The sequence below is a fragment of the Talpa europaea genome (assembly GCF_964194135.1).
Source record: "Talpa europaea genome assembly, chromosome: 14".
Taxonomy (NCBI): Eukaryota; Metazoa; Chordata; class Mammalia; order Eulipotyphla; family Talpidae; genus Talpa; species Talpa europaea.
In genome coordinates this window covers 7488509-7512302 of record NC_140082.1, presented here as the reverse complement: position 1 = coordinate 7512302, position 23794 = coordinate 7488509, and the positions used below count along the sequence as shown (strand labels likewise).

Sequence of the window (23794 nt, the reverse complement as noted above, 5' to 3'; positions counted from 1 at the left end):
TGGGGACAAGCGCGTTCCCTGCGATTTCAGGCCCTGCGCGCCCGGGAAGAAGGGACCGGTGCCCGGGGCTGCCCGGGGTCCCCCGCAGCCGCGCAGCCCCACCCCACGCCCGGGACTTTGTGCAGAGCCGCCCCCCTGCATGAAATTAGGAGCCATGAGATCGTCCTCGCGCTGATGTCTCCACTCGGCCCCAGCCCGTCAAAGCAATTTGGCTAAGCCGGGACGATGGCCGCGCCGGCCGGGGGCTGCGGCGACCCCGGGGCCCCGCTGCGTCTCTCTGTCGCCAGGGCCCCGGCGGCGTCGCTATCGGCCGGGCAGGGGCCGGGCCGGGGAGGCGGCCGGAGATTAGCGCCGCGCGCCCCGTCTCGGGGGCGCGGGTCCGCCGGCCTCGCCCCTCCCCCAGGCGGGCCCCGAGGGTTGGCCCAAGAACCCGGCCCCAGGGTCGTCGCTGCGAGTAATCAAAGACGCCCAGACATCCTCCCGCTGCGGCTTGCGGTCCTGGGGAAGAAAAGGCGAGCCGGGCTTTCGCCCCCGAGACGCGGCCATTCGCCCACCCCGTGGGTACAAGGCCCAGCGTCCTGGTGAATATCAGCATCAGCAGCCCCCCGGGAGCATCAGCGCCCAGGCGGCATCTGAGCAACCAACGCGGTTTTATTGGAAGGATGCGCTGATGCTGGAACCCGCGAGCCCACGGTCCTGGGTGCGTCCCCCTAACATTTGCAGCGGGTGGGAATGCCAGCCGTCCGCTGCACTAGTGAGGACCCCTGGTCCTCGGAGCACCCGAAACATGCTGCAGAGAGGAAGGAAGAAGAAAGAGAACATTCCCCGCGCAGCAGATGCCCCAGTTCTCTCTGAAAAGTTGGTCCAGTTGGAGAAAGAGAACCTCAGAGGCATCCCCGAGGTGGGGGTGCAACCAGGGGCTGCTGCTCCCCAGCACCTCTCCACCTCAGAGGCCACCTCCTCACTATGCTCTTGTTTTCCTTGTTTCTACTTTGCATATTCTCTAAACAAAAGCCCCGAAGGGTGGTTTTAATCCAGTCCTGCAAATGCTGGGTCTCTTCCTTTGCACCTCTTAGAGTTTTGTACGTTTTTTTGGGGGGTGGGGTAGCTGGGGTGGGGGGGATATCTTGTGTGTACGTGTTTGTTTGTTTCTTCTCCCCTTTCCTTCGAAATCGTTGCTCCACTCCCTGCAGGTCCAGATTCTTGCTCCAGACTTGTGGACTCCGGTTGGGGGCGGGAAGTGCCCGATGCAGGGAGTTAATTTATTAAACAAACTTTATTAAGAATCCTGATTTACTGCCCTGTGTGCTTTGGGTAGATTCCTGGAATATTACCCTGGCTTTTTCGGTTGGAAATTGTCATTTTTGAAATGTTTCTTTTTAATGAAATCTCTGGCCCCTTTTCAAAACAGGAGAATAAAACGAACTTTTTTTTTTTTTTTTTTTTGGGTGTGTGTGAACTTGTGTAAGGAGGCTCACTTGGAAGGGTGGAGAGCGGGGTTTTATCTGGAAACAAAAGGGTTTTGATTTTTTCCCCCAATCTCATTTTCTTTATTATTTTTAGATTATTCTAAATTCCATGCACAAATACCAGCCCAGATTACACATTGTGAAAGCGGACGAAAATAATGGATTTGGCTCAAAAAATACTGCGTTCTGCACTCACGTCTTTCCTGAGACAGCGTTTATCGCCGTGACTTCCTACCAGAACCACAAGGTAAGCCCACTGGCCAGGAAGCAGCGTGCTGGGTGCAAGCTCTTCGGCAGGAGTCTCCAGGGTCTACCCCGGAACTTTGTGCTTTGAGAGGGGCCTCCCACAGCAGGCACCTACCTCTGCCTCGTGGGGCTGGGGTGGGCACTAGCTATAGCCGCTCTTTGTACTATATTCACAGGCTTGGTGCACGTCCACACACACACACACACCCCTCAGTTAGACTCGAACCTGTCAAAGCAAAGATTTGGTTTGCACTCAAATGCACCGAGAAGGCATCCTGCTACACTCAAAATGGCCAGCCAGAAGCACGGCTCTAGCACGGGTGGGGGCCTATAACCTTCATTCTGGGGTGAGGGGCATCTTTCCCAGTGGGGTCTGTCTCCTCTCCCCCTGCCTGCTGGATGCATTTAACTCAAATCTGGGCAGGTGGCAAAGGGGTTGGAAAGTTTGGGCTTGGATTTTCCAGATGCTTCCCTAATCAGTGATGACGGCACTAAAGCCATGTTAGCATTATTGAAACAAAGGCAAAAATGGAGCAACTTATGCCCTCAGCAGCCTGGACCTCAGTCCCCAAAACTTAGACACAACCCCATGAACCCCCCGGGTTGGTGAGGGGAGGCAGGCTGGCAGCCAGTGGGTGGTTTGGGAGAAGGTGCTGCAGTTTGGTGCAGAGATAGGATGGGGCAGACCCCGTGCTATTCAAAACCCACACCCTGTTTTGGAATTCCAAAGTCTGACAGATTGGAACCCCTGTTCCATGACCCCAGGTTGGGGAAGTTGCTCCTACTTTTCCTGAGGAGAAAGGATTTATTTTGATTTGTCAGGATTCACTTCTGTTTTGTAGAAACCTGAATTGCATTTTATTCAGGGGTGGGGAGGGGCAAGATGCAATGTTTCCTGAGCCTCCCTATGAAGAGATCTGGAATTGGGAAAGGGAGGACGTGTGTGTGTGTGTGTGTGTGTGTGTGGGTGCTCTGTCCCCCCATTGGGCTGGTAGATTATTGGGGTATTAGCAGTGATTTGGGGCTTGAGGGTTGTGGGAAGGACAGTAGGGGTTCTATCTGAGATCAGTATGGTCTGGTTGTGTGGACAACTTATGTGGGGACACCTGTCCCCATCCACAACTCCTGTGCCCCCTGCACAGTGAGGGCACGGGGCTCTGAAGCCAGGCTGCAGAGACCAGGCCAGGGAGCGGGTGGGCAGAGTGCCCTAAAGCCTCCGCCCGTCCAGGTATCCCAGTGCAGGCTGGGTATCAGACAAGCCCCCCCACCCCCACCCACCGCCCAATGAAGCCAAGGCAGGTACAAAATGCTGCAGGACCTACAAATTCAGATCGTCAACGAGCAGGCCCCACTGTCACGGATCATTCCTGCCAGGGCACGGGCTGTCTGGAGCCCCGTCTGGAGAGAACTTCCCTTAGAAGAAAATCTGCCTGGGTTCAAATCCATTTGACTTTGGGCAAATTCCTTACTCATTTTTTCCCATCTGTAAAATGGCGATACCGAGAGAATGATTTTTTATCATGCGGATGAAATGAGACCCTCCACTCAAAGTGTGTAGTGCCGGGCCTGGCAGGATGTTTTAAGGGGGAACAAGGATTTTTTGAGCCCCCCCCTGGTCCCCCTTGAACCAGCAAGAGCAAAAAGCACTGAGGTCAATTGCCTTGTAAGTTGCAAAACTATTGCAGGCTAATTTGAGTTTGACTGCGCCAAACAAACCTGTTTCCTGTAAGGCTGCAGTAAACCTATGTTTAACTTTGTGGTGAGGGTCACGGGGAAAAAATGAGAAAAAATAGCAGCAAGGAGTTAAGGAGCACAGATCCCCATATATATGCTTGGAGGCTCCCGGATCCGACTGAGGGTCCAAAAATATGTTGGATTTTTTTTTCTTTTGCCAAGAGAATCAGGTCCATACAGGAAAGACAGAAAGAGGGGTACACAAGAAAGTGACCTGCTGGAGAAATGTGAGGGCGCTCTGTTCATTTTAGGGAAATTCTTAAGCTCTGTGCGTTTGTGATCTTAGGGTACATCAAGGTCGATCTGGGGGAGCTCTCTCTTTACAGCTTTATTGAGGCATAATTGTCGTACAATAAATCGCAAATATTGAAGCATTATTCGTTCGACATACGAATCTATTTACTCCCAAGTCCGTTACTATGACTACCACTCACTCCTCAGATTTCTATTTAAAAAAAAAAAAAGTCTTCCCTAAAGAACACACTTAGTGATCTGTGCGTGTAACAGATTGTACGACCGCCCTGTGGGGTGTGTTTGTGTGAATTTTGAGCATCCATGTGAGAAGCTGTGTCTAAATGCTCACGAGCATAAAAATGTGTCTGCAAATTTGCATCTGGACGTGTGCATGCGAGCGAGCACCCCGAAGGCACACACCCCGGGGAGCGGGGCCAGCTGTGCATCGCTCTTTTCAGCCAGCCCAGTGTCCAGAGGAGGGGTCTCACGGGGTGCAGCTTTCTGTCCCTCTCCATCCTAGGAGGTTTCCCCACTTTGAAAACTGTTGCTCTTTGTCAGGGGCTAGTCCGAAAGCCCCTTCCTCGTCAGGTCCCCGCGAACATGCCCAGTTCCCCACGCGGACACAGGACGTGTGACTTAAATAAAAGCGCCAGGTGGAGTGTGATTTGTGGACCCGGCCTTGTTCTTTTATTGTCCCACCTGGCCCGAGTGTTGAGACTCGTGGGTGCAAGTCACCACGTGTAGGGCTCAGGTAGGGCTCTGGAGGCGACTGTCTGGGCTCAAATCCATTTGACTTTGGGAAAATTGCTTAACTCGTTTGTACCCATCTGCGCGCTGGGGCTAATCAGAGAATGATTTGTGGTTGTGGTTGCGAGGCCGGAGCGAGATCCTCCATGCCAGGTGTGCGATGCGGGGTGTGCGTGGAGCCTGCACCCCGTGGGGCGTGATCCTGGGGCCTGAGCATTCACCACGGGCTGATGGACAGGCCGCTCGGTGCAAAATGTGGGCCCTGGGTCCTCTCTGCCGCCCTGAGTGTTTCAGAACCCGAAAGTCTGAGATTTTTCAATAAGTTCTTATTACTGTGGTTGAAAAACAACTACAAATGTTAGTCTTTGTGGTTTTAGTTATAAGTTCATTCCCCGATCATGTCATCAATTCAAGGACTCTTTGCCCAGCATCATGCTTTGGATAAGTGAGCAGGGAAAGAAAAGCAAGCCCGCTGATTAAATGGCCGGGACAATTTAGGAAAGTGCGAGGCACCAGTTATTTATTATTTTTTTTTGGTCCAGAAGGGCTCAGTGTCTTCAGAAGGCTTTCTCCCCTTGGATGCAGGTACCAGGTGGAGGCAGGTACGTGGCAGAGCTCATTTTTGCTCCTAACAACAGGGCCTATTTCCTCAGGCCAGCTGTGATCCCAAGCTGGATTTGGGAGTTATTTCCCCAGATGGTTGACAGCCTGAAAATGATATTTAAAAACTCGAATCTTCCCCAGCGACGTTCGCTCTGTGAAACGCGTTTTTGTAAGGTTTTCACTGCGGTTGTCAGCAGCTCCACGGCCGTCCCTAGAAATGTTCAGGTGTTAAAAAAAGGTCACGTGGACATCTCCGTTCCCTGTCCCCGCGACAATGGCTCTGTGTTCGCGTGTCCATCCCCCGATATTACCTTACTCTGCCATTAAAAGGCCTTTTCCTCCTGCCTAAATCACCGTGGAAGGAGTCTGTATTTATGAGGTATGAGCTTTCTGGTTGGAACCAGGAAATGAACCCCTAATAGAGAGACATAATTAAGATTTTTGGCCCTCATGAGGGCATTTTTTTTTTTCAAAAGCAAGAATTCACGACAATTATTCTCATTAATTTTTACAACCTCTGTCTCACTGGTTGGAGCTGGCATTTATATTTGTTTTTCCCCCACCCCCAGCGCTCCCCCCGGATATCCGGTTTTATGCTGATTTTAGAGGGAGTACATTTATGTGACGCAGAGAAGTCAGTTTCAGTGGAGGCTTTTGGTGCACATCGGACGTCCAAGCCCGCGTGCCCAGGAGGGAGCGAGCCGGCGTGCTGGGAAGGGAATTTCAGAGATTCGGTTGTCGTATGTGAGTGGACGCGCAGGACACAAGGCAGACACGTTCACTGCCTCGAAGTTGGCGGGTGAACATTTCTCAGGGGCAGTTCTCATGTCCTGTAGGCTCAGGACGAGAGCCTCAGTTTACAAGCCATGTAAGATCAGCACGTCCAGGTGCTTACGACGTCCGTCTTAACGATCCCCCGCTTTCCGTGCCTTACCGTGGAAATGCTTTCGACTTTGTGATGTTTGGAAGGCAGTATCAATTCAGTAGACACTGCATGCCAGATTTGGGGTTCCACTCTTTTCCTGGGCTCGCAACATGGGGTACAATCCTCATGTGATCCTCAATAGTGGCAGCCACGCCATCCCCAGGCGGCGACCATCCCGATTTTCATTTTCAGCCCAGCATTTAAAGTCACATGAGATATTCTACTTTGTTATGAAATGGCTGTGTTCGATGGCTTTACCCGGCTGTCGGCTAACAAAATGTTCTGAGCATGGGTAGGGTACTCGAGGAAGCTGTGAGGCTTGAGAGGGTGGGTGTATGGTAAATGCGTTTTTGACTTATTATCGGAGGATGAGTTTATGGGGATGTAACCCCGTTGTAGGTTGAGGAAATCTGTATCTTGCACACCGAGCTGGTCTTGGGCACTCCTATTTCTGGAAGCTGTGGTGGTAAGTGCAAGAATTAGGTAGCAGGGAACCCATGTGAGGTGCAGGGAATGGATGTGAGCAAAAGCTTTTTGCTGATAAAACATCAAAAGCCACCCTTTCTTTTTTTCTGGGGTAATGTCATGTTGCCAGCTCTTGGCAGAGCGGTGACACCACGGCGGCCACGGCATTCAGCTGGACGCCACACCCTCTCTGCCGTCTATGTTTTCGGGATGCTTCAGGGTCTGGGGAGAGGGTGGTCGGGTGCCCTCCAGCTCTTTTTAAATGGTGTCAGCTCTACTTAGCCATTGAGGCTGCACCCCCTTTAAAAAAATAATTAATGGTCCATTGGGTCGCCTTGTATCGTGGCAAGATCTGAGCGGGAACGAGGTCCAGCAGGTGAGAGGACTCAAACTAGAATGGAGCCCGGAAAACACATTCGTGGGGGGCTGGGGAGAGAAGGATGAATAGGCAGCACTCACAGTGCTGTTTTCCAGAAGGATTTTACAGACTTTTCTACTCATTCTGAAGAGTCAGGTTAAAATCAGAAAGCCACAGGAAAGGGGACAGTTAAAAAAAACAGGGAGGAGGAAATGTGTGTCCCCACAACTACTCACATGAACTAATAGATTAATACCATTTTAAAAAATCTGTGGATTTAAAAGTGTTTTAAAACCAGATTTCTTGGAATGGTTTTGGGTTCACAGAAAAGTCGAGTGGAAAGTACAGAGCATTCCCAAATACCCTCTGTCCCCCCAAACTCCCCCATATCATCCCCCACCAGATGGTACATTTGTTATACATCATTATCACCCCAAGTCTGCAGTTTAGTGCTGGTGGTAGAGCAGAGGGCAGAGCTGCCTTCCGAAGTCCAAGTTCAAGTTTAGGATCACTCTCGGGGCGTTGTGAGGCCTGTGGGCTTTGGGCGCGGTGATGACAGGCACCACCATTGTCATTCGTCTCAAGTTGTCTGTTGAGTCCCGGAGTCCTCTGTACTCTCCTGTTCACCTCACTCTCCCCACTAGTCCCTGGCAGCCACTCATCTTTCTGTTTTCCTTTTCTAGGATGTCATATGTTTGGAATCATTAACTATAGCTTAAAAAATGTTTATTTTACGTGTATTTTTATTGTGAACACACATTATCTAAGAACGCTATCTGTCTCTATCTATAGTAATTTTACGTTCACTATGGGGTCTTGGAGTTAGAAGGAAACCTCATCCGACCATCCTGCCAGAAAACAGGACGTGCCAGAATGCCTGCCCCCAAATGGACAAATGAGGGGGTGCACCACTCATCACCCTTAGTGTATCAAAGAAACGCGTTTTCTGGAAGTACATGAGATGATTTTTGTGGCTACTTGAACATGATGGAATCATAGAAAGTGGTTCTCATTGGGATGGTCTTTCTCCCGACCATCTTTCAGGGAGACAGTCAGAGTTAAGTACCGGTTTGTGCAAAACACTTTTCGAAGTCTGGTCTCCCCTTGCAACAAAGAGAAGGCAGGCTGCCATTTTGGTCTTCTGGTGGGTACCAGAAGAGAGAATTTCCGTCGAATGCAAGTGCTTCTAGCTTGACATCTAGAGATGTGAGATGATGTCTTTTCATGGAATGCATTTTAATCAAAAGTGGTTTGATTTAAATAGAAGTACTAAGCAGACCTGTGCGCTGGTGTTATGCCGATAGGATGACGACGGTGAAGGTGACTTGGTATATTAACACGTACACGCAGCTTTCAGGAATGGCTTCCAGCAAACTCCTTAGGGCCGCCGCCTTCACCTCGACCTGTTACCAAGCACACACACCGATAGAATGAATATATGTTGATGGTTTATGGAACTTCTGGGCCTGGAATCAAAGACTCTGTTTTATTACTGTTCTTGGCAACAAAACTTTTCAAAAAAGAAGAGGGTCTTTCTTCCTTACGTAGATAATTAAAGCGGGTGGAGTGCTGGGTAGCTCTCGTACGTGCTATCTTATAGGTGGGTGTTTGCTTAATTAGACACCACTTTCCATGAGTTAGTAAACTCTGAGGAACTATGAAACCGACATGAAACGAGGCCCAGTAGGGCTTTTGAAAGCAGCCATCAAGTCGTGTTTTGTCCAGACACACAGGCCTGGACCCGCCCTTCCCGCAGTGCATGCCACGCGGCCAGATGTGCCACACCGTGTCAACAGCCCCGCGTGCCAGGGGGAGGCGGGACCGGGTGCGGAGGTCTAGATTGGGCTGGGAACACAAAACGCTAGATTAAAAAAGAAAACCCGGCTGGTAGGCAGAGCATGACTCCAATTAACGGGCAAACCGAAACCAGGTTTTTTCCTCTGTTAAAAGCAGTCTGATCTAGAACATTCTTCTGAGCTTCCACTGGAATGACGGGGTGGGTCTCTTTGACGTGACTGGCTTCCTTGACCGCTCGCGGTTGCCAGAGGCTGTGTCGCCCCGACACTTATTAGCTCCTGTCCGGAGGTAGTCTTGTAGCAATCAAGAGAAAACCAGTCTCTCTTCTTCCCTCCAGATCACCCAATTAAAGATCGAGAACAATCCCTTTGCCAAAGGATTCCGGGGCAGTGATGACATGGAGCTGCACAGAATGTCCAGATTACAAAGGTAAGCAAGGGGACCCCTTGGCTCCCTCCTCTGCACCCCAACTGTCTGGCTCCCCGCTCCACCAGCCTTCCTGCCCGAGACCCCCAGGCGCAGAGAGATGAGGCCCTGTGAAGCCTCAAGGAGAAGGAGAATGAGCTCACAGAGGGTTCCTCTCCCACGCATCTCGAGGTGTTGTGCCGAGGGGTCAGCTGTGTGTGGTCCGCAGCTCAGGATGCCGGAAGGCACAGGTCCTCAGTGTTCCCCATCTGCCCAGGGAGCAAAACCTCCCACCGCGGCCTGATCTTTGCCGCCTCTGTCCCTCCAGGGGCTCCTCTCACTCTCTCTCTTCCCAGAAGTCCTGGGCGATGAATGATCGTCTTTTTGGCAACAGCGCTTGGTAAATGAAAGGGCATGTGAACGACTCGATTTCCTGGGGGTGAAGCCCAGACGCACTTGACACCGTGTGCTGTCCAGTGGGGGGATTGGAAGCTGGTGCTAAAAATGGCTCAGTGTTTTTATGTGTCCTGTGGTCACGGTTGCTGATTTGATGAATAGAAGGAGCCGTAGCAAAATGCACACGGTGGGAATTCGCTGCGATTTGGAAGGATTGTATTAGCACTGCCAGTTTTGTCCAACATTCTCTCTACCTCTTGATAGACTTCCAAAATAACTTACCATATGGCAGGAGAATTAGAAATACATCTTGATTCCTTTGACTAAGAAGTGTTCCCCCTGCCGCCCCCCCACCCCCCGCCTTTGGTTGGGTTTAGTGTTTCAAAATAAAATGAGATCATTTAGGAAGCTTTTCCTTATCCTTTCTGGAAGACACAAGAAGGGAATATCAACAGATGGGCCGGCAGACTCACCCCGAGGAGACCAAAGGCCTAAGGAAATGGGAGGCAGCGACTTTGTGGTTTTAACGTTGGGTTCAGAAATAGGTGCCATGGAAATAGTTTTCAGATACAGGACTGAGCAGCTCTAATTTTGCCTGCGCCTTCAAAATAAACCTGCCTCATCCTAGGGATGCAGCCTCTCCTGTCACCCTACATTCAAGATCACCCATGAGTAAGGTGCTTTTCGTGGCTAAAACAACCAAGTTCTTAAAAGATCATTTTAAAATGTTTTTGGCCGGAAGGATCTGCATTCTTGAAATTGGACGTGGCTTTCTTCTCTGGGCAATAGAAAAGTGGACAACACGCTTCACACGTGAGCTGAGGGGTCACCCCAGGTGTGGTCGGGGATCAGCGTGCAGGTGAGGGTCTAGGCTGTGCAGAGAAGGGCCACCCCACTCAAGCTATAGCCGAAGGGCTTAGTCCAACAGCCCCCTCCTTCCCAGCAGGTCAAGAGTAGTTGGGATCACAGAGTCGAAGTGCTGTGAATCACCCCTCGAACTTCACCAGTCACCTAGGTCCTGTGGATTCTGCCTTCCTAACGTGTGTCAGAATTCACCCCTGCTGCCCTTCCGGCTGCCCCTTCCAGCCACCTCCTTTCTCTCCTGCCATGGCCTCCAAGCTTGCATAGACCTGACTTCAGTCCTGTGCTTCTGCAGAACATTCCTCAAGCAGTGACCAAAGACTTATCAGACGAGTTTATTCCACATCCAAGGTCGTTCCTGTAGAAAGGTCCAGACCCCTTTGTGCGGTTGCCCAGCCCTCCTCCAGCTTTATCCCTGGCCAGTTTCCCTCTCTCAATCAGGCTGAAGGAGAGGCCCAAGCCTGTATTCCTTCCATTAGTTTTAAACAGAAGGTTTGGCCTGCCTGGTCTTCTCCCTTGGCCATTTCCTGCCCATCACTAAGTCTCTGTCTAGCTGTTGCCTCTTCCAAGAAGCTGCCCCTGGTCACAAGCTGCAAAGTCGTAGTTGGGCACATCAGTTCCCAGGACCTTCCTGCTCTCCCAGGTCAGGCCAGGGCCATTTTCTCTGGAATCTGGCTGGACAGATGCTGGACACTGCCAGGGAGGCAGGTGGGGGGTGCAGGGAGTGAGAGCTCACACATCAGGGGCTCTGGGGAGTCTCTGCTGAGCTCTGAGCAACACAGGTATTCAGGCTGATGACTCTGCATTGGTTTGAACTGGCTTCCCCCACCCTGGCCCCCTTCAGTTATCTAAGGTTGACTGGGGTTCCAGCTCTGTCTCATTTCTGGGTTGGAACTTGCATGTGGGAGGGAGGCTGGTAATAGTAGGTGCTCCGTAATTGGCATGTTGAATGGAAACTCAGCCTAAGAGCCACATGTGTCATTGTGGCCACATTAGGAGTGGCCTTGGGGAACCAGAGGGCTGAACTAACCCCCACCATGTTGGGAGAGTGGAAGGGTCACCTGTCCAGGTCCCTAGACGTGACCTCTGGGCAGGAGGTGAAGAGAAGCAGAGTGACTCCAGTAGAAAGTTCTGGCCTCAGACCAGCCTGACTTAATCCTTGCTTTGCATTTATCAGTATGTGACTTTGGGCAAGAGATTTTATCAGATGGAGCCTTAGTCGTATTTGTAAAACGGGCGTGAATAAATACAGCCTCCACTCGGCGGGTGAGTCATATCAATGCTCCGCTCCTAGTCCATGTGCAACAAAAGGCATGATTTGGGGGACGCCTCCCCATTACTCCAAGTTTTGCCTTGTCAGATGTATTCTGGGCTGTGATCCCAAACCACAGGTTGCAGGAGGTAGTGCCGTGGGGGACAGTGGCTCTCTGGAGTCGGGGTGATGACAATCAGGCAGGAACAGTGGACTTGCTGTTAATCTTGTAATCCTGTTTCCTGTCCCCCACACACCCAGTGACAGCTGGCTGGAGAGCAAAGCAGGAGGGATGAAATTTCCTTTAATCCCAACAATTGGAAGAAGGGAGAGGGGCGGGGTGGTAGAGGGCTGGGCACTAACTCACAGTTATCCCACATAAGTGTCTCTGGGATTCGCTTGGCAAATGTCTGGGCACTCACCCTACTATCTCTCCTCCCTCAGCTCTCCAGGCTTGGAAAATGCAGATGGAGCCTTAGCCACTTTCCAACATTCATTTATGGTTTCTGGTTACAGAAGCAGTAACTGCTTCTTGTCAAAATGGGAGAGCTGTGCAATAGCACAAAGGAATGAAATCATTCTAAAATCCTGTCTTTAGCAGACATGTGCCAAGGTCAAACTGTGCTTAAAAAACATCTCATCCTAAAACCAGTATTCCCGAATGCAGTACCTTATCCTGGTGACATGTGAGATGAATTTAGAGGGTGCACAGGCACACGGGCACACTATTGCTTAGAATGAGAGTGAGCGAGGAGGGAAGGAGAGAAGAGTGGCAGGAAGGGAGAGAGGAGACCTCGCTTAAGGCTGAGTATTTAGGGGAAAATGTCAGCTAAATAGCGTTAGAGCTGGTGTCAAGATCGGGTGAGCATCATCAAGATGTGAGGGCAGGACCTGCTTGGACACACGTCCTAGGGAGAAATTCATGAGCACTCACCGCTGTTGGAGAGGTTCTCGGCCCTGGCTTTTCAAACAACATTGCTTTCTTTGACCTTCGCTTCGGTCTTAAACGTGTGTTCAGACAACTTCTGAACCTTTAGGAGTCAGAGGTGCCAGGGTCAAGGCCAGGGCCAGCAGGGTGGGGTCAAGGGCAGGGAATCACCTTTGTTGAGAGGATGGGAGCGAGGCCTTGTAGGAAGCAGGGATCTGAATCTGCTGGGGGGACGGGCCTTCTGGGTTTGAGCTGGGAAAAGAGACCAAAGCCCAGAAATTTTGGGGCTTAGAGCGGAAGTAATCCTCAAAATCTCCAAAGGTGATGGGAGTGACGCCATGACAGATGAGGCTGCTCCTAGAAGTGGGATTGTGGAGGCCGGAGGGACAGCTTCTGGGCCAGCAGGCCCCTAGTTGCAGAAGGGGAAACCGAGTCTTGGAGACTCATTTGAGTCATTTCCTCTATGCTGGGCTGTTAGGGCACAACGGTGGATCCACACCCAGGAGAATGAGGCCCACTGGAGTTGGGGTCCAGGCTCCCCTACTCCACTGAGCCTCTGTTTCCTCATCTGTAAAATGGGGGAGATTATAGACCCTACCTCCAGGTGTGTGGAGGAAATAAGGAAACAAACAGATGAAATGCATGTGTCCCGGCTGCCGCTGCTGCGGAATGTGTCCTCCCAGACCTGATCTGGACGAGCCAGGAAGCCCTGGGCTCCAGGCTGTGCCGTCTGCTCTCTGCGTGTGATTCTGAATCCAGGTTGGTTGAAACCGGGCCTCAGGGTACCCCAGCTTCAGAGACACCCCCCACCCTCTGCCACCCAGTGCACCCTCTACTCTCCAAAGGGACCAGGAAGCACAGGCAACCTCAGTGCCCCCTTGAGGAGCTTGGGGGCCTGCAGAGAGCCCCGGGCTTCATGCAGCTGCAGGCTACCAGGCCTCAGTCACCTCCACACATACTGCTAATGGTGCCCAGCCTCCAGGGGACAGTCCAGCTGGGCTCCCAGCCAAAGGCCACTCTGGTGGGGCCTTCAGTACCTGCCGCCCCAGACAGCACCATCTGCAGGAGCTGCCCAGCAGAGCCCTCACCACATTCTCAACCTGCAAGGTCACGAACAAAGCAAACACTCCCCCGGATTTCTAGCTGCCCGCACGCCAGTGGCCAGCAAGGCCTTATCAACGGCTGCACAGCAAAGGGCTCCCCGCACTTCCGGCTTCACCTGGCATAGGTGGTAGCGCCTGGTCTGGCAGCATGGAGGGCATCTGTGGAGTGTCACGGAGGGCTGGCAGGTCGTGGCCGTGTCACCCTGGGGAACTGGTGGCTTCAGAGTCTCCAGGGGTAGGACTGAGGCTGCTACGCGTCCTCCTTGCAGTGGGCTGCCAGGCATTGGGGGCCCTTGTCTGGAGCTGGGGAACCCCGAGAGTTCCACTTTGGCCGACCTGGATTTTGAGGTCTCCAACCAGAGTCTGTATAGGAAAGTTTGGAGCCCAGAATGTCCCAGCTGGACCAGATGGGTCGGTCTTGTCAGGCCCAGACCATGGTGCCCCTCTAGCCCACAGGGAAGTTCCTCTCTGCACTTCCATCTCCCCGGAGGGCAGGGTTTAATCTGGGTCTAAGACGCCTTTGGAAGGTTTGGCAAAACTAGGAGCTCACGATAGATAAATAGAGGGCCTCCCTGGTGGCTGAGGGGGTTGAGCGCAGCACTGTGAAGCTGTCTGCAGCCTCTGCAATACGGGTTTGATTCCAGCTGGGTGGGGAAAAATCCACATGGCACGGCAGACCTCTCTTGGCTCGTCCGCTGCTCCCCTCAGCAGTGTTTTTGGTCCATCTGCCTGTTCTGCTCCCCACTCTGTCTCTGGTGAATCCTCTCGCCCTCCCATGCCTCTGGCCTCTACCCCAGTTTTTGTATAAATGAATAGATCTTAAAAAAAAAATCTTAAAAAAATATATATATATATAAATAGAAAAATATTTCAAACCCTTTCAAGGCATTTGTGGGGTCTGGGGCCCCTGAAATCCTGTGCCTCAGCCTTCCCTCCTTCTCCAGCCGGTTGCTTGAATTTAATGAATTTTCAGTCTTCTTAACCTCGAGTGGGTGTTTTTCAAACAGAAGGCACAGCGCTCGCTAGTCTCGTGCCAGGGTTAGAGGTGATCACAGCGCCCAGTCAGTGGGGTGTGAGTTCCGAAGCAGCATTCTGAGCATTCTGGAGGGGCACGGAGTCCCCACTTGCAGTTGGCCGCACACGGGGTCTCCTCTGCCGCCAAGTGTGAACTCATGTCAGACAAGAGGGGGTGGTGCTGGGAAGCCCAACCGGCCAAAGCTGTGAAATTTGGGTTCATCCCAAGGGGTCTCCTCTTGGGTCCGGGTTGTCTGTGGATGGTATGGATGCTCAGAACTGTGACCCCCCCCCACTTTCCCCACTCACCTGCGACACTGTCCCCACTTGTCCCCTCCCATCCCCCTAGTGTACCTCCTCCTCAGGGGCAGTGTGTGAGGTAAAAATGACTCCTCTACCTTTGAGCAGCATTTCTCAAGCTTTTGGGAGACTTTAGTATTAACTGGGGGTGAGAGTAGGGGTGGAAATATTGGATTTCTAGTTCTCACCCTCAGAGGCTCTGAATCAGAACCTTGAAGTGGGGGTCACAACATACCCTTTCCCATGTTCTCTGATGGAGGGGTTTCCTGGCCACACCTGGGAAATCCCTTGGCCCCACAGAATGAGCAGGAAAATCTGTGAGCTTTTTTTTTGGGGGGGGGGAATAGAACCTTTATGCTTGACTGCTTTATAAAAAAGGGACCCAATTTTCCACTTAGTGCTTGACTTTGGCTGAACGTAGGAAGTAGCTGGCGTGCTCTCCAATGTTTCATTATGAAACATGTAAGACATAGAGAAAGCATGGGGGAATTGTGCAGTGGACACCTATATGCCCGCTGCTTAGGTTCGATATTTAATGTTTGGCCATGTGACACATCCATCGGTCCATCCAGCCTCTTCCACCCTCCTTGCAGTCATCATCCATCATCCACCCATCCACCCACCATCCAGCCGTCTGTCCATCTGTCCATCCATCTTACATACTTTTTAGGATACATTTCAAACTAAATCACAGCCACAATTACATTCCACTTCTGTGTACTTCAGCGTGCATATCATGAACTAATATTCAATTTTTGTTCATCATTCCTTATTTTAGGTAAAATTTGCCTACAGTGAAAATGCACACATCTTAGGTGCAGCTTTCACTTTCTGACAAATGGCACATACCTGCGAAACCCAAGTCCCTGTCCTATTTTGCAACATCCTCTCCCCAGAAAGTTCCCTTGGGCCCCTTCCACCGTCCCACCAGAAGCAGTCAGTGTTCTGATTTTTTAATTTTTACTTTGCGTTAGTTTTGTCTTTTACAGGATCTCGTATGGCTGGGATCATAGCGCGTGTCCTACTCTGTGTAGTAAGACTTGTTTCTCCTGGGGAACATTGTAGACGTCCAGTGTCCAGGCAGCATTGCAAAACACTGATACCAGATTCTGGGGTCAGTATTTTATAAAATATCCCAGGTGATATTTTATAAAAATACCTTCACAGGCGACTTTGAATCCCATCCTCTCAGCTTCTCCATCCCAGTAATATTCTCCCATCAGAAATGTGTTCCCCTGAAGACCAGCTCCCCCATAGTTTGGTGGGTTTTGTTTTGAGTGGGAGAGGCGGACCCTTATACAGAGAACATTTATTGTTCATGCAGAAGTGGTTAGTCGGGGTGACTTTGCCATGGGGTGACTTGGGAGGTCCTTGACTTCCTTCTGCTTGACCAAGCCCCCCCCCCCACCCCCCGATGTCCCTTGAGTACTGGAAGCAGTTGGAGAAAGATCAATTAGTCCCAGTCCTTCTAGCCTCCCAGCTTCCGGAAGGCCTGGGACCCTAACTCAGAGTGCTTCTTGCCACCTCCCCCTTCCACCCCCAATATAAAAACACCCCACGCTGCTAAAACAAAAGACGTGCTGAATGTAAGTTTCATTGGACTGACCTGAAATCTTAAGCTCTGCAATTCAGAATAGGTGCCTGGCAGCACATTTGAGGCGCTGTTTCCAGGAGACCACCAGAGACTGAGTTTGCATGTGCTTTTCGAGCGACAGCTTCCCATCAGTGCATGCATGGAGGCGCCCAGCTGTGCTGTGACCTGGCGCTGCTTATTTCCATTCTGAAAATAGAGAAACTGAGGCAAGGGGCAGCGTCCTGAATCAGTCACTCAGCTGGCCCAGGACTTCTCCCCAGGATTCCAGGGCCGCCTCTGTAGTGCTGCTCAAAACCTTTTTGTTAAGTCACAGACCTGTTTCGAGTAGCAAATACAGGATGAATCTCTGCCTAGAAAAATGGGCAGACTCTAAATAGTTAATATTTGCTGGATGGGGTGGGGGGGCAGTGATCGGCCACTTGAAATCTTTGCAAGATCAAACCTTCTGCTTCAAAGTGTAAAGTCACATATAAGTTGGTTTTTATTGAAAAAGATCAGTTCCCAAATATTGGGCAAACCTTTCGGTCCTCGTGTTATTTTGTGGCACCAAGTGGCAGGGAGAGGCAATGGAGACTGGGAGACAGGAAGACGCCTGCCAGCACCACGCAGGGGTGGGTGGCTGGGTGCTGGAGCAGGGGTGGCTGGGTGCTGGAGCAGGGGTGGCTGGGTGCTGGAGCAGGGGTGGCTGGGTGCTGGAGCAGGGGTGGCTGGGTGCTGGAGCTGGGGTGTCTGGTGGTGGAGCAGGGGTGGCTGGGTGCTGCTGGAGCAAGGATGGCTGGGTGCTGCTGGAGCTACGGCGGCTAGGTGCTGGAGCAGTGGTGGCTGGGTGCTGGAGCCGGGACAGCTGGGTGCTGGAGCCGGGGCGGCTGGGTGCTGGAGCAGGAGACAGGCACACACCTCAATTCCAAATGACTCGTCTGATGGTAAATTACCTAGAGATTTAGGAGCAAGCCCCAAGATCTCAAGCCACAGCTGGCATGCAGGTGGGTGCTCAGGGTGGAGAGGAAGGTAGCTTTGTTTCTTGGTTCTCCCCACACCCGCTAAACCCATGCAGTCGGGTTCAATCAGCGGTGGGGTATGCGTGTAACTTCTTCTTGGACCCTGTGCTCACGGCTGGGTGGGCCTGCCAGCACCACTGGGCTCTTCTCGGGCTGGCTGGTGTGGTGTGTGCAGCAAATAAAATGATTGCAAAGCACTGGGTAGACATGAAGGCGAGGATGGTTATTTATGAACCGCCCTGAGCGGATCCCGCCTATGCGGAGCGGGCCCCAACCCTGCGCGTGCACAGGTCAAATTAAATTTATTTAATTTATTTCGTGTATTCGAAATAAATTGCCTGTGCTCTGTGGAGGCTTTGGCATCCCTCTGAAAATTTTCATCACAGATGAAAGTGCAAGCCGGAGGAGGCCTTTGCTCCCCCAGAGCCGGGATTTTACACCGCCGCCCCCCCACCCCGCCTTGCCCCAGAGCCCCGCTTTGGTGGTTTGAAAGAACCGGCCAGAAGTGGAGGAGCATCGCCAGGGGACAGCGAGGCCAGCCCCCGCCCCAGCACCCTGCCACCTGCTCCCGTGAAAAGGCCGATTCAGGGGCTGCGGTGGAAACCTGGCCGGGGGTGCTGGGGTTCGTTAGCTGGCGCGGGCTGCGTGCAGTTTGGCCGCGGGTTTCAATATTCCCTTGTAAGGTTTTTACGACCCAGACCTGGCGACAATGGCGTCATTCACGGCCTCCTCACGTGGAACAGAGTGTGAGAGGGGCCCGGCGGGGAGGCGGGCGGGTCTGGGGCTCCCCCACCCCGGGTTTGCTGAGGTCCCGGGGACCCCTGCCCTGGCGTCCGAGGGCACCCCCAAGCAGCCGTGAGCGGAGCGCGGGCCTGGGGCCCCCGACGTGCCCGGCAGTGGGGTGGGCAGACGGAAAGGGCCATCTCGCTGCTGCCCGGCGTCGCCAGCGCCAGCTCCCCTGTCGCCGGATGCTGCACCCGCTCCTGTTCCCAAGTCTGCCCGCCCAGAGCTGTGTGATCTGGGGCGAGATGCTCAGCCTCGCCGAGCCTCCATTTCTGGATCTCTGCAGTGACTGTCACCACAGGAAGTGAGGGGCCCGTGAGCATCAGGTGAGGGACAGCGTGGAAGCCCCCCAGGCCAGCGGGTGCGGCGCCAGGAGATGTGTGCAGAGCTGGGGCAGGAGGAGGGTGGGGAAGGGACGGGGGGCGGGGACAGGGAGGGACACGAGGAGGAGGCTGAGGATGGTGCTGGGACAGGGGATCGTGCCCCTCCCAGAGGCACCAGGGCCTTTTCACTCCCACTGATTGATTCCCCGGTGCCTGGGTTCCTCAGGGTGCTCTCCAGCTCTCCAGGTGAGCCGGGGAACGGCTGACCTGCTCGCGGCGCGGGCGTGTCTTGAGCGTGTCCACGCGCCCAGTGAACCCCCCCATCGAGACCGGGGCATTTTCTTCCCTTCCCCACTGCGCGCCGGTGAAGTCCCTTCAGACCCCCGCGTGCCTGTTTTCACACCTGTGTGATGGGGGGGCCGGGTCCCCCCAGCGGCAGGAGTGATCCAGGCGGGACTGACAGTGGGCGTGAGGCCTCCAGCTCCTCGGAGAGGAACCAGCTGTGCGGGACAAGTGGTTATTGGGATAATATGACTTTCCCACTTCTGTGAGGGTTAGTAATCAAAAACAGGATTTGGCCTTTCCAAAGAGTCATTTTGCAACTTGGCAGGGCCGGGCGGGAGAATTCCGTGGAGTCCATCGATACATTCTCTCGTAAATTCCCTCCGCCAACATTTTTTGGGAGTTATTTTCTTTAATTAAAAAAAAAAAATAACCCTCCCCGTGAAGAATATAAAACGAAAAGCTTTGACCTTCCCTATCGGAGCTGACAGCCCCGTGGGCGAGCCGCGCCGCCTAGAGAGCTGACGGCAAGCCGTGGCAGCTTTCATGGTGTTTTATTATGCTCATGCTTTTGCTCCTTCTTTTCTTTCCATTACGTAGCTTGACCCACAAAATGCGAGCTTTAAAGCTAATTTCATTCTGTTCGGCCTCCCGGCCCCAGGGGGAGAGCGGAGTGGCGGCCCCCGCGCTGGCCAGGGATGGCACTCGCCACCACGGGGCTGGGCGAGGGGACCCTTGTCTCGGCGGGGGGGGGGGCTCTGCTGCCTCATGGAATCTTAGCACATGCCCCGGTCCCCTGCCTGGCCACCCTGATGTCCTTTTGCACGACAGACAAAGGCAGGGCCCCAGGTTCTCGCATCCCCGAGGGTGGGAGATGAGTCTCCCAACTCTGTGCTCCCTGAAAAAGCCTGCTGTGTTGTTGAGATTGAAAGACAGAATTAGGGGCTATCTAGAAGAGGCTTGGATGTTGGGGGGTCTGTGACCCCCAAGTGGCTCCCTCTGCCTGGGCCTCAGTTTCCTAATCTGGAAAATGGGGGCAAGACCGGTCCCTACTTCCCAGGGCCACAGAAGGAAGAGGTGGGTCCACACAGGCCCCTTCAAAACACGTGAGGTGCAGCCTGCTCTTCTGTGCGGTGATGTCAGGTGGACCCTGGAACAGGTAAGTGTTTATTCTACATGGGTTAGAGGAACCTCGTTAGGCCCACAGGTACGTCATTGCACAGTCATCACTGCTCAGAGTGAGATTTAACATGTGTGGCTAAAAACTTTACAAAAACGTAACGAGGTAAAGTCATTTAGTAATCGTTGCTTCTGGGTCCTGGTGAAAATCACAGCTAAGTTTGCTGCTGTGAGTTCTTATCGGGAGGGATTCTTTTTTTTTTTTTTTAAGATTTATTTATTTATGCATACTCGGGTACAGGCTAGAGCTGGGGTACAGGCCAGAGGTGTGGGGGGTGAGTGAGAGGATTCACCAGAGACAGAGTGGGGAGCAGAACAGGCAGACTGACTGAAATACACTGCTGAGGGGAGCAGTGGGTGAAACAGGAGAGGTCTGCTGCACCACGTGGTCAGCTCCCTGATCTGGGGATTGAACTTGTGCTGCAGTGGCTGTGTATAGCTTCACAGTGTTGGGCTTAGCTCCTTCAGCCACCAGGGAGGCCCTGAGGAGGGATTCTTAACCTGCCCGGTGCCCGTGGTTCTGTGGCAGCCTGGGAAAGCCAATGGAGTACGTCTCAGAATAATATGATTAAATGCGGAAAGTCAAGTGTAGCAGCTCAAAAGCGCATCAATTGCAAAGGAAAGTGGTTATAATATAACAGAGATGTCTGAGCCTTTTTTTTTTTTGTGGGACCCTCGCCGGTGGCCTGGAAATGAACTGGCACTGCAGAGGCTGCGGGTAGCCTCGCAGCCCAGCGCTCAACCGCTGCACCCCCAGGGGAGGCCCGATATCTGAGTCTTTTTAAAGTGGTGACATCGTGTCTGTGCACTTTATACAGGCCCTGGGGACAAGATCTATGGGCAGATCTCCCACTACTGTGACTGTGAAGTCGTGGGGGCATTGACAGGCATGACTGGCATCTCGGGACTGGCCCGCCTCCAGAATGGCGCTGAGGTCCTCTTTGCACAGATGCCCCGAGAGCCGATACTATAACTGCGCTCCACTATGCACCCACCACAGAAATACTGCATTTCATTGAAAGATAGTGAAAACCAAGGTGTCATTTTAGAAGTCTAAGTTTATGTCCCTAAGTTGCCCCCAAAGTTAAACCCTTCAAGTTAAGGAAACAGGCTCATGAAACTGCTTCCTCCCGGGAAGCTGAAAGGGCTGGAAGCACAGATCACTTTGTAAAGGCAGAAAAAACATTTGGTAAAGGTTTTGACTCAGTGCCAGGAATTTTCTAGAGCAGGTCAGTGGGTATTTTCAACGATCATGTGAGGCGCCTGAGGCTCAGAGAAGTTGAGTGCCATGTCCGAGGTCACACAGCACGGGGATGGCAGCTTTGGCAGAGAGCACACGCTCCTGAATCTGACACCTTCGTTGTCTCCATTACATGCTGCTCCTTAGGTGCCTTGGAAGACATCAGTGTCTGGGGGTGATGGAGGGAAGGGAAGGTATCTGAGGGATGCAGGGCAGACAGCTGTGGTTTCTCCATAGTCCCCCCAATTTACAGATGAGGATGCTCAGACTTGGCTGGGTGACCTGCCTTCCCTGAGCTCACAGGGGTGCTGGGCTGGGTGTGTAGCAGGGCGGAAGGCGCGCTGCTGGGAGCTGGGTGAAGGATGGACGTTTCTCCGCAAGTATCCGCTTTTCCCTGGATGCAGAGATGACTTGGCCTCAGATTCAAATGCTCTTCTCTCCCTTTCACCTGCATGGACCCCTGTCGGGGGAAATGCAGGTTGGGGGGAGCTTTCAGAATCTTCCATTTGATTTGTTGTTCATCCCAGCAGGCCTTCCCCTGTGGCCCTCAGCTCTGTTTCCTTCTGTACCATGTGGGAGGGTGGAGACCCCAGAGAGGTCACGTGTCACTCCAGGAGGCTGGAAACATTTCCTTTGTTTATGGTCTAGCCCTCCAAACTCCTCGGGCTCTGATGCATCACCATCATCATCTTCGTCGTCGTTTTTGTTGTTATTACTATTTGACCTAAAAGTTTTCCCATAATTGCAACTCCTGGTGAGACCCACTAATAACCATTTCACAATTCAGCTCCTGTTAATTGATCTTCCACAGATTTCTGCATTTACAGCCTCTATGTTCCTTTTTAAAGATACAGAATACTTCATTGTTTAGCTCTATCAAGTTGATTTAACCCTCAAGGAGGACATATGAGGACGTATGATTGTATTAAAAAAAAAATGATAGCGCTCAAATTGCCTTCCCGAGAGAATGTGCCAGATCACCACCCATCAGCTCACACCGCAGCAGCTACCCTCCTGTCCAAGATTTCCTCTCCCCATCCCAAATGTTGGCAGCCCCCTTACCTTAATGGATGTGGGAATGCTATGGGTCAGACCCTTCTTTTCTTACACACTCGATGTTTCTCCCAAGCCTCCCTTTTATCTTTGAGCCCCTTCCTCTCAGCCTCTTTGTGAACCCTCACTGTTGTCTGTCTCCCACCCACCTGGGGCTCCTTCCCTGGGGCTCCTTCCCAGGAGAGGCTGCTGTTGGTGTTTCCCAGCTCTTGTGAGGGAGGAGATAAGCATCGGTGGTGTGCAATGTGGAGGCAACGATCACAAGCGTGAGGGGCCAGATTTTGGACACTTTGGAGGCGGCCGTGCATATGGTGCCATTGAATTTTGTTACATCCAGTTTCCCTGTGTGACAGCCCAGCCTCAGGAAGGCTGATGCTCAAACAGCCACCAGTGACTGAGTGATAAGAAGGGACCTGCTTAGAGCCCGTGGCCAGATCCCTATTTCCTTTGTCCTTGCTCTTCCTTCTATCCCTTTCTCTCGTCCCCTTCTCTCACTCTCTACACTGTCCCCCAAAAACAATGACAAGAGGCCAAGAGTTGCCATTTCTTGAACACTTACCATGTACCAAGTGTGTTCTGAGCCTTTCACATCTATGACCTCATTTCTTCTCTCAACAACCCTTTGGATTTCTATTATTCCCATTTTACAGTTGGGCAAACCAAGGCTTGGAGAAGTTTTATGTCAGCGTGACAAGTGTAGAAGCTCAAAAGGAAATTCTAAGGCACCAGCAGCAAACTAACCAGTTAACCTAGGAGCACACCTAGCTCTCTTAGGTGGTCAGCTACCATGCGTGGCTAGTCTCAGGCAAGGGCTTGAGCCACTTATTAAAGATGGTGACCTAGAAGTTAAGCCTCAGTGATAGCTCAGTTCTTCTACATTTTTATTTATTTATTTATTTATTTATTTATTTATTTATTTATTTATTTATTTATTTATTTATATAAGCACTGGGTACAGTCAGAAGCACGGAAGGGTGAGAGAATTCACCAGAGCCAGAGTGGGGAACAGAACAGGCAGACTGACGAAGTACACTGCTGAGGGGAGCAGTGGGTGGCAGGAGAGGTCTGCGCGCCATGTGGGACCCTCGCCCGGCGGCTAGAGATCGAACCGGCGCTGCAGAGGCTGCAGGCAGCTTTGCAACCCAGCACTCAACCGCTGTGCCACCAGGGAGGCCCTCTTCTACGTTTTGAATTAAGAAATTTAAAGACATGTAGAATGAGCCGAAATATTTCAAAATGCATATGGGGTTATTGATCGTTAAGAGGGGTTCTTAACTGAGAGTGTTGATTTACCTTCCTACACACGCCCATAGCTACTCACCTGATGTATAAGGCGTGAAAAGTTAGTGCCTAAATATGTCTCTGTGGCTTACAATCTCCTTGAGCATAGCTGGATTGCCTTGTTCATCAGAGACCCCTTCCTTTCTCACTCTGTGACTTTCTTGGGGGATGCTTGGACCAGGGAGAATACCGGGGCACTGGCCAAAGTTCTTTCCCATCTTGTC

General features: G+C 52.2%; 1 protein-coding gene across 1 annotated transcript in view; it reads left to right on the top strand.

The window, feature by feature from the left end:
- The window catches only part of TBX5 (T-box transcription factor 5), a gene marked incomplete at its 3' end in the record, with an annotated part of 40205 nt that overhangs the window by 6826 nt on the left and 9585 nt on the right, over window positions 1-23794 (top strand). The window contains exons 5-6 of the mRNA XM_084253917.1: window positions 1564-1716; window positions 8916-9007. Coding sequence (XP_084110043.1) covers window positions 1564-1716; window positions 8916-9007 — 245 coding nt within the window. The remainder of the gene's footprint in view (window positions 1-1563; window positions 1717-8915; window positions 9008-23794) is intronic.